The following is a 13,806-nucleotide window of genomic DNA, read 5'->3' as shown; positions in this document are numbered from 1 at the left end:
AAACTTCTCTCGTTTAACTTCTATTATTGTTGCTCCCTTCTTTGCAAAAATCATTAAGCCGTGTGACTTACCTGCTCTCGTTTCTGTTACTACGAAATTATCATCGGTGAGATTTTCATTTTGCCAGCTCTTGGCTTCATTCAGGCACACAAAAATAATATCTCTTTCCTTCAGAAATACGAGAATTTCTGATATTTTGGTGGATAAGCCTCGGCATTTCCATTGCATATTTTCAAATTAGTCCATGTTGGCTGAATTGATGGCTGTTTGTTGAAATATGTTGCGTCGGAACATTCGTGAAATTGTTGTTAGCATTTTTGACCTTCTATTTTATCACCAAAAATTCTGCTTGCACTAATACTGACAACATTGATTATATCTCTGTAAGACATTGTATTGAAGGTTGATCGGATTTAGCTGAGTACTTCGGCAACCAGAACACTTATGTTTATCGCTGAGACACTTGAATCTGGTTGTAACATTTCTGTTTGTCTTTTTGCCACTGCTGAGTACTTGATATCTTGTTTTCTCTTTGTCGCTCCAACAACTGCGTTTTGATAGGAGGAGCTTCCTTTGTACACAGATGCGTACCATCCACCACAATTTGCACACTTGGCTTTTTCTTGTTTTTGCACTCAATGGTAGAGTGTCCATATTTCTTACACTTGAAGCATTGTTTAGCATGTGGTGGCTCTTTGCTTGGTTCACATCTGTAGATCAGCCAACCAATCTTTTCACCGTGCTTTTGTGCTGCAAAACTTGATTTGTTGAATCTGTTATTACTCTGATAAATTTTGTAGGTTCGCCACCTGCTCGGCTTATAATCCTTGACACTTTTACTACACTCATTCCGTTATTGCTCAAGAGTTCCTCTTTTATCTCATTTTTTTTGGATGCTGTGGTACACATTGACTATAACAAAGCTTGGTTTGGACATGGCTTTTGGCAGTGTATTTTTTGTGTTCACCTTAGCGTTTAGGAATACTTGTTGCAGTTTTGTACTTGACATGAGACTATCTCTGGAGGCTTTGTTTTGGATAAAGAAATCGAATGAGTTTGGCAATTCTCTAATTCAATGTATTTTCAGTTGTGGGAATTTTGTCTTCATAGCTCGGGCAAATTGCACTTGAGTTGGTCTCGGATTGACTGTTATAACTATTGGTCTAACTGGCTCTGACATCGAATTCCTCTCGTTTTGGTTTCGAAAACGCTTATGTTTGTTTTGAACTTGAAAAAAATTTTGTTCATCCTGTGAAGTATCATCAGCGGTTGCTTGCTTCTGATAGGAGAGCGCTCAGTTGGCTCATGTTGGCCAGGGCCCCACTGCAGGCTATTGCTTAACAGAACGACGAGGATATGCATTTGAAACAACTTTTCAAGCGTAAAGACTAAGTGAAAAAAGCCAAAAAAGTCAGGGTTTTAAATCTTAAGCAACTTTCAGTGAAAAATATCTTTTTATAAAAGACTCACTCCCAAAGGACGTTCCTACTACACAAAGTCGAGTACTTGCTTGTGGCTTTCCTAGCACAATTTGAGGTACTGATCCGAAAGTGACATTAATAGCGGTTTAATCATCACGGACAATTTTAGCGCGGTAGCTTATAGCGATCAATTAAAAATATAACCCCAATCTTGTTAAACATACTATAATGTCATAATTTAGGGGTGGAGGGCTATGATGGGAAACAACCCAAGTAATTTTTTGGAGGGAAAATGGGTTTATAACGTACGATAACGTTGTTAACATGAGGTAGGCAGAAAAAAATCCGAACTTTGGATAGAAGTTTCTGAAATTCCAGAAAATGAGTTTACAAGATAAATTGCCCTCCTAGATATGTATTATATTATGTTTTTATACGTAAAAATTCCCTTACTCCATTTTAGCTATCAATTGCGATTTGTGCGCATCCTTTTCCTTGAATTTTACTATTATAGGAGTGATAAACTGCTGAAAGTCAATTGTTTTGTAGATCTGAACTCAGTCAAACTCTCATTTTAAAACTGTGGTTTCTCTTTCAAAGACAGTTGTCTCTAATTAATTTTTGTTTTAAATTTGATCGATTCAGAAATGCAAGCTGCAGTGTGGAAAAAATAATTCTTTTCAGAAATTTTTAGGTCCTCTTTTCTGGCGAAATGGAAAATTCAAAAAAAATTTACGCATCGTTCTTCTTTATTAGTTTTAACACAGAAAGGAACACAAAATAATGGATATATTTGTTAAGCAGAATCAGGATTATCAAGAGAATGAAAAACCCTAGAGAAAGTCTGAACTGAATCATATTATTTCATTTCTGCATTTTTACTCTGGTCAGTGTTATGGTTATGTCATTTTTCAGTCTTTTTATGGTTAAATACAGGTAATGGACAAGAAGATGTTCTCTTATTTTAGACTGAAGCTTCCTAAATATACAGCTTTAAAACACTATGAGCATTAAAACTACATTTTAAGCTTATCCAGCCAGTAATATCTTTGAGACAATTGTACGTGCTGTCCATTACAACTGGCTGGGCAAATATACATGTTTTTTTTACGACCTGATGGGTGGGCGCACGTGTTACTACGATCGGCATGGTGTTAGATTAGACACTCAGATAACAGGAGTCCATATATTGAAACGTAGAATGCTAAACAAGGCGGCTCGGTAATGTGCAATGGCACATAAGGTTCCGACCCCGCCCATCCACAATTTTGGCATAATTGTCTACCAAATGAGGAACAGATAGAAAAACCCAAAAATTATTTTTTGCGAATCCCAAAAAAGCCCAAGTCTTTTTCAAAAAATTCTGTGTGAACGATAAGATAACCTCCAAAACAAATAACTCAGTGGAGTAAAAATTGATGCATTAGATTGCTGTAATATGTCAATATTAAGAAAGCGAGTCAAAACGAACAGCAAAATCAAACAACAACAACAGCAAACATTAATTACATCAAAAAATTTATGTCCCTCTTAAAAACTAAATTTAATAACAAAGTCAACATACCGTCAGATAAACCTGAAACTAAACAAAAATAACTTATAAATCACCAGAAAACATATGCGACCAGTCCATAAAAAGGTTTGGTAACAATTATACAAAAGAACAAAAAACAGAAAAGTAAAAAAAATTAACTTATTTTTTTGAAACAATTAACTTCAAAGTAATAAATACCATTAGGAATAAATTAATATTACCACAAATTTGCGATTACCACTGCTTCTATAGAAGGGCATTAGGACCTGACCTTATTCATTTTTTAGAGCGGCTAAAAAGAACAACAAAGAACAAACAAAATTTCAATTGAAACTTGCCAGAAAACGCTGTCAAAACCGTCAAGCCAAATTTTGGCACTCAAAATATATTTGATTATGCCTTCTTCAAACAACTATAATGTAGTACGTGGCTATTCATTAGTAAGACTAGTTAACAAGTAGACAAAAAAGCGAAGTGCTAAAGTATGTAATACTTTTAATTTTTTTTTCGAAACAAAATTACATTCAATGTCATGAAAGGCATTAATTACAAAAAGAGCTATTTAAATATCGTCGTTTTTTTATGAAAAGGAAACCCTCGAGACCTGTAATTATCCAGAATATTTCTTGCATCTATAAAAAGAACGTCAAATATGACAAGAATCAAATTAATTTAATTTTTTTTGTGAAAAAGCGGTGTCGAAGCCAGTAAGGTCATAACAAAATCTTTAAAAAAAAAGATTTTGGGACACCAATCCCTTTTATTCCTTTGACACCCATAATTTCATATTTGACATGTAATCAACTAACGAGATTAGGTAACAAAAAGAAACATAAATAGAACAAAATTGCGAAGTTAAAAAAGTTTTTTTTTTTAATTTTGGAAAACGATGGGTTTGAAAGTCATAAAAGCCATCAGCTATCTGCTAATATCAGAATATCGGTTTTTCTATTCTTCCATGAAAAGCCAATGAACGCTATCACTATACAGGAAATTTCATACGTCCGAAACGACAAAGTATAAATGACAGTTAAGACAAAATTAAAAAATTCAATTGATTTCTTCAAGAAAGAGGCGTCGAGGCCATTAAAACGATGATTTATATCCTTCAGGATTTTAATATGTTCAATTGTGTTTTAATTTGAATGCTAATAAGGTGACATGAGAACTGTCAATAATGTGATAATGTGACAAAATTAGAAAACGTGAAAAACTGGCAAATATCAAAACAAACAAAAATCTAAAATCTTGTAGTATCAAAGCCAGAAAACAATAATTTCAGGCTTAAAACTGCAACCGAGAATAAATGTTAACTCAGTAGAAAGAAGAAGCAGTCTTTTTTTGCTGACACTAAGCTGGAAGTTGAACAAATTAAGAAAAAATAGAGGAAAAGTTAATTAAGCCATTATTTATTGAAAAGTCAATTATTTTTAAAAAAGAAACGACCATAAACTTTCAATTAAAAAACTAAATGCATTAGCTTGGAGTTGTTTAGCAAGCGAATTGGTTGGACCTATCACTCCTGAGCTTTCATTTGATATGTTCTGTTCTTTATTATTAAAAAAAAGTCTTTTTTTTTAAAAAAAAGACCGACTGATTACAACCCGATTTTTTTTGGATTGTAACAGTCCAAGAATGGCCCAAAACTACCCCTGTTAATACTTATTGTCCGTTAAGAACAATTGATTTTTCGAATGTTGTAGATATAGATAATTTCTGAGTTGAAACTCAAAATAAATTTTGCATTTTTGATAATCAACGAGTAAAGTTAGCAAAAAACGGCAAAGTTTTAACTACAAGGCACTCTCTGTGGACTCTGAAGTAGAAATAGCCCCCCTCTGAGTCTACAAAGATTGTATGAGTGTTGTTTGGGGGTGTACTGTAGGCAAATTTAATCAGAGTGGACTAAAGTATCTTATTTCGTGCTGTTGATGAAAAAGGCTAAATTTTGAAAAGTTTATCCAGATTTTTTGACCAAAAAATTAAATCAAAACAATCAAAAATGCTTGTTCGTCTTCAAAAATAAAATCAACGACACTATTCTTAAAAATTATAACAAATTTTAGCAAAATTGACGAAAATTTAGGCAAAAATTCCGGAAAATGTGAATAAAAACAACGTGAACTCACTCTACTTTTTTCAGAAGTTTAAACCTCGATAACTCCCTGTAGAAAACGAAAATTAAAAAAATCTTATTAATTCCATATTCTACGCTGGACGAGCTTTCTAATGATACCAGTCTCAACTCTCTACGATGAATATATCGAGCGGCGAAAATTCACGGAACAAAAAAAAACCCAGTTGAGTATATAGTTCCTCCCCCCTCAAGAGGGTCGGAACAATTATGCATCGTCACCTCAGAGCTGCGTCAGTTCATTCTTATTGTATCTTGCTACCTCAGCAAATTACTTCGCTTTAGAGCGGAAATAGGCTGAAACTAATGTTGATACCAAAAAACCACTAGAATCTGAAGCAAAAAACAGACACTACCCAAAACCAGCAGATTTGTTAGGATCCAGGCAACGGCGTTTATTTACTGGTTTCGGCGGGTATTATTTTATAAAGATAACAACTACACAAATTACTTGCAGGTTCTAAGATACTAAATGCAATCATAATGCTGAAGGGGAAATTTTTAAATTGTTGACGAAATTTTCAATTTTCTGTATAATTTTTTGATGAAGATTATGCAAAACAAAAAAAACAGAGAGAATTTATTTTCAGAAAAAAAGCTCTGAGTTTCTTATACTGCAATTACTGAGGTTGAAAGATACTCTTAGGATACACTGATACAGCTCCAATCCGACGTTATACTATTGCAATACAATGTTTCAGTACTGATAGGCTTTGACACTAGGGTCCATGTGTGATAAATAGGCCTAACGAAGGAAAGCCTGACAGGCAGAAAATTGGCACGAACTTTTCAGGTTTGGAAAAAGCAGAAATTTCTAAACTGTATTATTTCCATCTTGAATATAAATCGGTGTCATAAAGCATAATGTTAACTTTGTTTTAGAATTAAGAAGCAGTTCTGTTGTTTGGCACAATCACGGGCATTATTTTATAAACAATTTGTTTTCAAAATTAAGCTAAAATTTGGATTGAAATCATGTTTGGATTGCAGTTTAACCAAATCAAGAGCTTCAAAGCCAAATTGAATGACAATTTTTTGACTCGCTCGATGTTAATTGATCTAATGGCTATGACTCTAATTCCAGTTGCAACAATAGATGTCCGATATCCATCGACTGTGATTCCAAATTTCAGAGCTTCAGTGTTGATGTCACAGCTTCCGGTGTATGCCAGTAGTTTTCTCTTTTTGTTAGTTTAATCCTCTCCCTGGCCATCCTGGCTTCCCTCTTCTAAGTTGTCCATGATTCGCATGAGTTCGAAGTAGGAGTAGACAAAAGCCCTTGACAGTTCCTGGTTGTGTTCCAAATAGTTGTGTTCCATCCGAAGACTCCTAAATGAGAGAGAGATAAGAGGGAATAATTCACAAGAAATGAAGTCTGAACATACTAGGATATTAATCAATTAATCAGAATAAGGTGCACCTATATTCTCCATCTTTTCTGTTTATGTCCAATGTACGAAACATCTTCAAGTCAATTTCTCATTTTTGCTCAGCTGCCTCACCAATTATCTACAGCAGGTTTTTTTGTTAAACACGTAAGGTTCGACAGAAAGAAAGCTTATTAAGAGCTCAATTAAATTTGCGGAAATTCTTATGTAATTAAAAAAAACCACAAAAATTAAAAGTTCGGGATTAAAGTATTCGGTGCAAAAATATTTCAATTAATTTTAATTTCTACGTGTAGACGTTTTTCGGAACTTCACATGCTTAGTGATTTCATAAAATACTACCGATTGAAGTCATAAATTTACTGCCAGTTATTGAACACATCGTCTTCGTTTGAATTACCCACCAATAGCACCAACAGACATCTGCTATTAAACGGAGGCAACTTTTTTTAGGAGCACATTATAATACCCCGTAATAACAAACTTTGGAAAAAAGAGCAATTAATGTAAGGGACTAAAAAACCACTAAAAGCAGGATTGAGTCCTTTGAAGCGACACACAGATAGCTTTCTCATGGAGTTATGCTTGAGTATCACATCAAAACAACAGATAGGAAATTTTGACCCTGGGTGTTACAATTACAGCCAGAATCGGAAACCTATTTGCAGACACGTTTTTGCGAAAAAAAAGATATGAACCTCTTATACCTTGATGTCGTTGAAGCCAAAGGAAGTCTTAGAATCTTTGAGTGAAAGTTTTCTCGACCAATTGAGACCAAGTGAGATAGGCTGTTAAAAGTTGTTTTGGTCAAAGATCTAACTAAGAGCGCATTTCATTATAAGATTTTCTTATCAAATCAAGGGAGACAGTTTGTGTTTTCCATAATTTTGTAGTGTTTTTCCTTGTTTTCTATTTTATTTAATCGTCGCACTTTCAGTTTTGGCTATTTGCTCGATTGGTTGCCGAATTAGATCACCATCCTAGTCTAGGCCTGGAATTATAAAAAGACCGTCCTCGACCGATATAAGGCATAAAAAGACTGCACTGGAGAGATTTTTGGTATGAAAAAAAAATTGTCTGGACTTTAAGTGATGTCTTCAACTTTGGCTGACACTAAAACAAATGTCCTCAAATTTGGCTCGACAATAAAACGTGTCCTGGATTTTGGCTAGACAATATAAATGTCCTATTTCTTATATTTCCAAAACTTATTTAGTTTTTAGTTTAAGTTAGGGAAATATAGCGCAATTGGTTAAACATTGGGTAAGGTTGGAAAAGGTCATGAAATTGAACCCAGATGTTGGTGGAACTTTTTAGTTTGACTCATTTTTGCATATGAAATGTATTAGCATCGACTTTATCTAGTTTCCTCGACCGTGTAATTTTTTTCACTCCCCCCCCCGCCCTCAATTGGAATTGATAGTGAGGTCTCTTAATAATTCCAGATCTAGACTAGGGCGATAGTTGATTAACTAGGACGATATGCCTTGCAGATAGAGGAAAATCGGGCTGTAGAGGTATAAACCTTTAATCCTTTCACCGTTGACCATTCCTTCTATTCTGTTCAATTATATTCTCCGAAAAACCAGAAGGCATTTCGATTAATAATTTTTGGGGCTCACTAACTTCGCAGTAATTTGAATGAGAGGTTTTTTTGTTCCGACATACTTTTGTGGGGGATGATCTATATACTCAAAAGGTTTTTTTTTGTTCAGACAATTTTGGCCGATCGATATAATCATCGTAGAGAGTTGTGAGTGGTATCATCACAAAACCCGTCCAGCGTAGAATAGGGAACTAGAAAGATTTTTTCGATTTCTGCTTTTTTTAGTTTTGTGAATATTAGACGTATTTCAGCTGTTTTCATTCACATTTTCAGTATTTTTGACCTAATTTTCGTTAATTTTGCTAAATTTTGTTCAAATTGATAACTGTAGTGTTATTGATTTTATCTCTGAAGATAGAGGAGGGTTGCTGATTTGTTCAATCCGAGTTTTTTGGCAAGAATTTATGCTAAATTTTTTCAAAATTCCCTTTTTTCGGGACCAAATTTGGGAGAAAATTTGCTTTTTTAGTCGACTTGTTCGTTTTATTAACAAAGATATTAATCTACTCAAAATTTTCACGACACGATGCTAAAGGAAATTTTTTAGCAATGAAAACTAAAAATATCAGTAATGATTATTTGTTGGTGAGAAATTCGAGCTTCTTTCAAGCAGCAACAGCGATATGATAAGTTAATCATTTCCAATCTAGTTTTTATTTCAATACAGCTTTGAATTATAATTAAATGCAGCTTTGAACGGAATTTTACAATTGGTCTTTACTCAGATGGAACGCCAGCATAAAGGATTTTAGCCCAGATCAATTTATTCGCCAGCTTTCATGAAAGTATCTAAAAAGTGGCACATTTAAAGGAAATATGTTTGGTTAAAGTTGATTGTTCGGGTACTATTCTCTGTGTATACCTGAATTTATTAAGAGATGATTACTCGTTTTTTAGAGTATTGGTTGAACTTATCGCCTTCAAATAAAAAAAATGTTATCATTTCTGACATTAGTATCATATTATTTACACAAATATGTCTTTAATGATTACTGTATGGTCTATTACAAGGTTTATTAAACATATTGCTCTCGAATAAAAAAATGTCATAATTTCTGACTTAGGATCTATAATTTACAAAATTTTGTTCGCAAACTGATATTTGTATCTTTACTTGAACTTAGCATTCAGATTAGCAAGTAGGAGATAATTAAGGAAGAAAACAAAATAAAATAATTAAATAAAGAGTTGAGAGAGAAACAAAAACAGACTTGTTAAAGAGAGCTTTGGCCTCTGCCTCCACTTGGCGTCTCTTCATCTCAATTGCCATCCTTCTGGACTCTTCTAGAATCTTCTCCATCTGTTCACGCCTCTCCTGCTCCTCACGCTCCTTCCGTAGTCTACCAAGGAAAGAGAACAAACAAACAAATTAATAAGCAAGTCAGTTGAATTAACAAATAAATTTATTAGATGATAGAGTTAGTAAACTGAAATATTACGTCACACGTAGAGAATAGGAGATCATGTTTTATGTTGTTTGAAGAGCATTTATAACAGGTTATCTAAGTGTACGGAGATCATTTTATTTTTTAACATACTGAAAATTAACTCAAAAAATTAAACATTGTAAGCGCGACTGCTGAAAGTGAGCGCCGGGGAATTACATAAAGCGTACATTGAATACAATAGACTTATACATAATCACAATAAATTTTCTGCTCTAAAGTTTATAACCAAAGTCAAAACTATTTTTTGAGTTCTGTGAAAAGCTTCAAACGTATACATACCTTCTTCTCAATTTTCTAGACCTTCTAGGCATTTTTTGCGTTACCTATGAAGATGAAATGATAAAAATTATAGTAAAAAGTGATTAAAATTAATCACCTCGATATTGATTGTATAAGTTGGCAATATGTTTGCAACGGCTTTACCGAAATAAATTGAGATTGAGATAATTGGGAGCGTATTAGGTTAAATTGTAGGGAAAAATTTATTGTTTTCTGTCAGTTTTGACACCACTTCGATGACGTAAAACAATTGACTTCCATCTCACAACAAAAAGTTGTCGATATCAGTAATCGATCACCACACACAATAAAGTGCGGTTTTGTTTGAACTAAGAATTGCATATTTTCAATGGTTTTTCATGCACTGTTTTTTGATAGACAGGTAAAGGCTTTAGTTATCAGTAATCTTAATAAGAGCTTGCAAAAATATTTTAAACTTTGCATCAAATTGAAGTAGCTGCAATTCAGTTTTCCTGGCTGTGACTATGACTAACCGTTCAATTTCCTCCTGTTCCCGTTTGAGTTGTTCATACTTTTCCCTTTCAATTTGTGCCATTTTAGCAAGCTTTTCTTCCTCCTCCCTCCTCCGTCTCTCCTCCTCCGCTTCTCTCTGAGCCGCAAGAGCTAAAAATTCAACAAACAAACCTAACTATCAAAGCAGAAATGGCCCAGAGTTGGCTCTTGATTTTTACTCTCAGACTAGGGTAAATGTTGCAGACAAGGTTACAAGGATCAGTGTAATAAAAGTCTAAATTATATTATGCCATACCTGTGTTTGCATAATGGTATCCCACCGTCTAATACTTATTTGCTTCACGCCTTATCATTTAACCCGGATTATTTCACCCATCTTTCATAGAAACACTATTTTCATGCTTTGCATTATTTGTAGAATATATAAAACTTACAAATGCGTCGGATCTGTGGAAAAGTTTTGGGGTAAAAAGTTTGCTTTAAAAGTGATGTAGGGGTGAAAACGTGAACAATCTTAACAGGCAGCAATGTTTGGCATTGAAAAGGGAGAAACAGTTGAAAACAACATTCTTTTTCTACATCGGAGTCGGTTTGGGCATCATTTTTCCAGCAAATGTGATGAGTTTAGGTTTCTAAATGGCTGGCTGAATAAAAAAGGTCCCTGCGTTTTATCACTCATAATAAGGATAAGGTTTATCGAGTAGCAGAATTGTCCAGAAAGCCCACAATTAACCCATTTTCATAGTATTTCACTTTTCCCAAAGATTTTTTGCAGCTCATTCCTATCATTTCTCATTTTTCAGTGATTACATTATTTAAAAAACTATCCAGCACAATGAGCTTATTTCTTATGGTTTCCATCTCAATGTTTATTCACTAAATTCTAATATTACATTGCTATCAGTTCAATCACTTCTTTAAAATTAGGCTCATTTTTCTGGAAATATACCAGAAATATGACTGCTCATAACCCTAAATCCCAATTGAGACCTAAGTGAATTGGCAGTAGCTAAATAAAAAGTGTGCCGAATAGATAGCCAGTAAATTGCACTCTAGGAGACTCTGAAAAAATCTGTTCCTTAATCTATTTGATAATTGAAAGCAACTTACACACCAAGACAAAAAAATGAAAGGGAGCATTAGTGTGATCTTTTGGAAACGTTATCAAATTTTCAAAGATGAAAAATCTGAAAAGTTTAGGTTTTTTTATTCTCGATGTATTGCAAAAATAATTCCAGTGGACGACAAATCTCACCTTTTTGAAAAGTTTTTTATTCACTTTAACTTAGAAAAATGAGAACATGGGTCGTAGGATGTTAGATATTATAAAATTTCGTAACTCCAGAACAACAAGCAAGTATTTATTTCTGAAAAAAAGCAAATCATTGATAACATTGAGTTAGCTGAGATATATTAGGCTCCTTTTTACTTGCTACACACTGCCCTATAGTATGATAATTACCAATAACAAGTACTAGCTCAGCTGAAATTGACATAAAAAGTTTCATTGACAAAATAACAGCTTGTAGTCTTTTTAATTCTACGGCTAAGAACCGGACTGCAACATGAAACATGAGAGGAAGAACTCTGTTAAACTCTTTTAAACTCTGTTAAGCAAACGATGCTCCAGAAGATAGGTACGAGATCAATAAAAACTTTTGTTCAGTAATTTTAGACTCTACTAACCTCCTTCATTGAATATGTTTAAAATTAGGCTGCTTCAAAAAACGCGGAAAAGTAATTTCGAGCGTGGTTTTATAAAAATTTTAAAATGTACTTCAAATGGCCAAAATTGATGCCAAACATAGAGAAAAACTAAAAAAAAACACAAACAGAAATTTAAATTCTAACCCTGAATGGAAAATTCCTACCCGAATAGCAAACTTTTTGTTCAAACAGCGCTTTCTCACCCAACTTACAAAAACAGTAGGGGAAAAAATCACGCCGAACAACCATAAAAATTATCAAATTGTTTCTACAGATCTTAAAGGATGCTCTGTCTACAGGTACTTCTACAGGACGCTGTGTCTGGTAAGAGACAGCGTCCGATTACCGTCAATACATTTCTAACTCTTTGAATTATATAAATGTATGTTGTAAAAAGAGCATGATTTTTTAAATGTTCTTTTCTTATACTAAAACATAGAAAATATTTTTGCTTCTGCAAATCAGTCGCAAAGTGAACCATAAATGGAATGCATTTGCACTTTTCTACCACACTTCCGGAGATATCATAATCATTTATTACATGCTGGGAAGATTTTACATCAATTAATCTAACTCTAATAATAGTTATCTAGAATCATCAGTTTGAACCGAGTATTGATTCACAGCACCATTTCTTGAAGATTCATTTATATCAGTATTGGGGACTTGAATCAATTTACCTCTGTCAGATTAATTTGGTAAGTTAAACTTTCTGATAATGCTAAGTTTAAGTCATCAACTCGAATCAAAATTCTAACATTAAAAGTTTAGGTTTTTTTGTACTCTCGATATATCGCAAAAATAATTCCAGCGGACGACAAATCTCGCCTTTTTTAAAAGTTTTTTATTCATTTTAACTTAAAAAATTGAGAACATGGGACGTAGGATGTTAGCTATTATAAAATTTCGTACCTCCAGAACAACAAGCAAGTATTTATTTCTGAAATAAAGCAAATCAAAAAACAGCATTAAAAATTCCTCAATTCTGATTGGCTTGCAATAAAATTTCTATATTTGATACTTCTGCCATTTTCACTAGCACAGGTATAAATAAATAGTTTTTAATTTTATACTGAATATAGTTGGTTTGACCATACCTTGAGGACCATGACCATACTTCAGAGGTCCGTGGGACATGATATGAATCTATCACAACTGAACAAATTAACGCGACCGACAAAGCTGGTAGAATACTAGCTATCAGATACACATCAATTTTTTGTCTTTTAGGACATTCGGCTACCTGATAAGCCACCGTTTTCCAAAGTTACATTCTAAGTTTGAACTCTTGCAGCTATAGTCTAGTGGGTTAGGCTCTTGTGAAAATGACAGACGTACCAAAATATAGAAATTTTATTGCTGGCCAATCACAATTGAGAAAATGGGAATATTGCTTTCTGGTTGGTTGATTGGTCAACGAATTCCCCATGTTTTAGAATAGGATATGAATGTTAACGTAAAATTGCTCAGAAATCGCGATAAGCCGAAACATAGAAAGATAAAAATTATATTATATTGGGGGGGGGGAACTGGTATCAAGTTCGGTTGTGATAGATTCATTTCAAGTCCCACGGGCCGCTGAGGCACGGCCATGGCCCGAGAGGCATGGCCAGATGCGGCAAAAAATCTATAATCTGGCATTAGGCTATGTCGAATTTAGGCTAATTAAACACATAAAGGTACTGCCTTTCTCAACCAATCACATTCGTTGAAATTTCTACATTTTGGTTTACGTCTATTTGTTAAGACGTCACCAGTGGGTTACTTGTAAGTTCTGTTCAATTTTAGTTGGGCAGGTAATTTACATTTAACAAT

At 33.8% G+C, this 13,806-nt stretch overlaps 1 protein-coding gene across 7 annotated transcripts in view; it reads right to left on the bottom strand.

The window, feature by feature from the left end:
* Positions 1–5,896: 5,896 nt before the first annotated feature.
* Positions 5,897–13,806, bottom strand: part of LOC142342546 (uncharacterized) — a 117,313-nt gene continuing 109,403 nt past the window's right edge. For 6 of the 7 annotated variants that reach the window (XM_075393908.1, XM_075393905.1, XM_075393906.1 and 3 more), the window contains 3 exons: positions 10,305–10,434; positions 9,295–9,423; positions 5,897–6,418 (listed from right to left, as the gene is read on the bottom strand). In XM_075393908.1, coding sequence (XP_075250023.1) covers positions 6,283–6,418; positions 9,295–9,423; positions 10,305–10,434 — 395 coding nt within the window. In that variant the 3' untranslated portion in view covers positions 5,897–6,282. The remainder of the gene's footprint in view (positions 6,419–9,294; positions 9,424–10,304; positions 10,435–13,806) is intronic. The other variant, XM_075393907.1, reaches the window with a different exon arrangement.

This window comes from Convolutriloba macropyga, chromosome 7, assembly GCF_964194025.1.
Source record: "Convolutriloba macropyga chromosome 7, txConMacr16.3, whole genome shotgun sequence".
Taxonomy (NCBI): domain Eukaryota; kingdom Metazoa; phylum Xenacoelomorpha; order Acoela; family Convolutidae; genus Convolutriloba; species Convolutriloba macropyga.
Note: the sequence above shows the minus strand (reverse complement) of the source record. Positions and strands in the feature narration are given on the sequence as shown.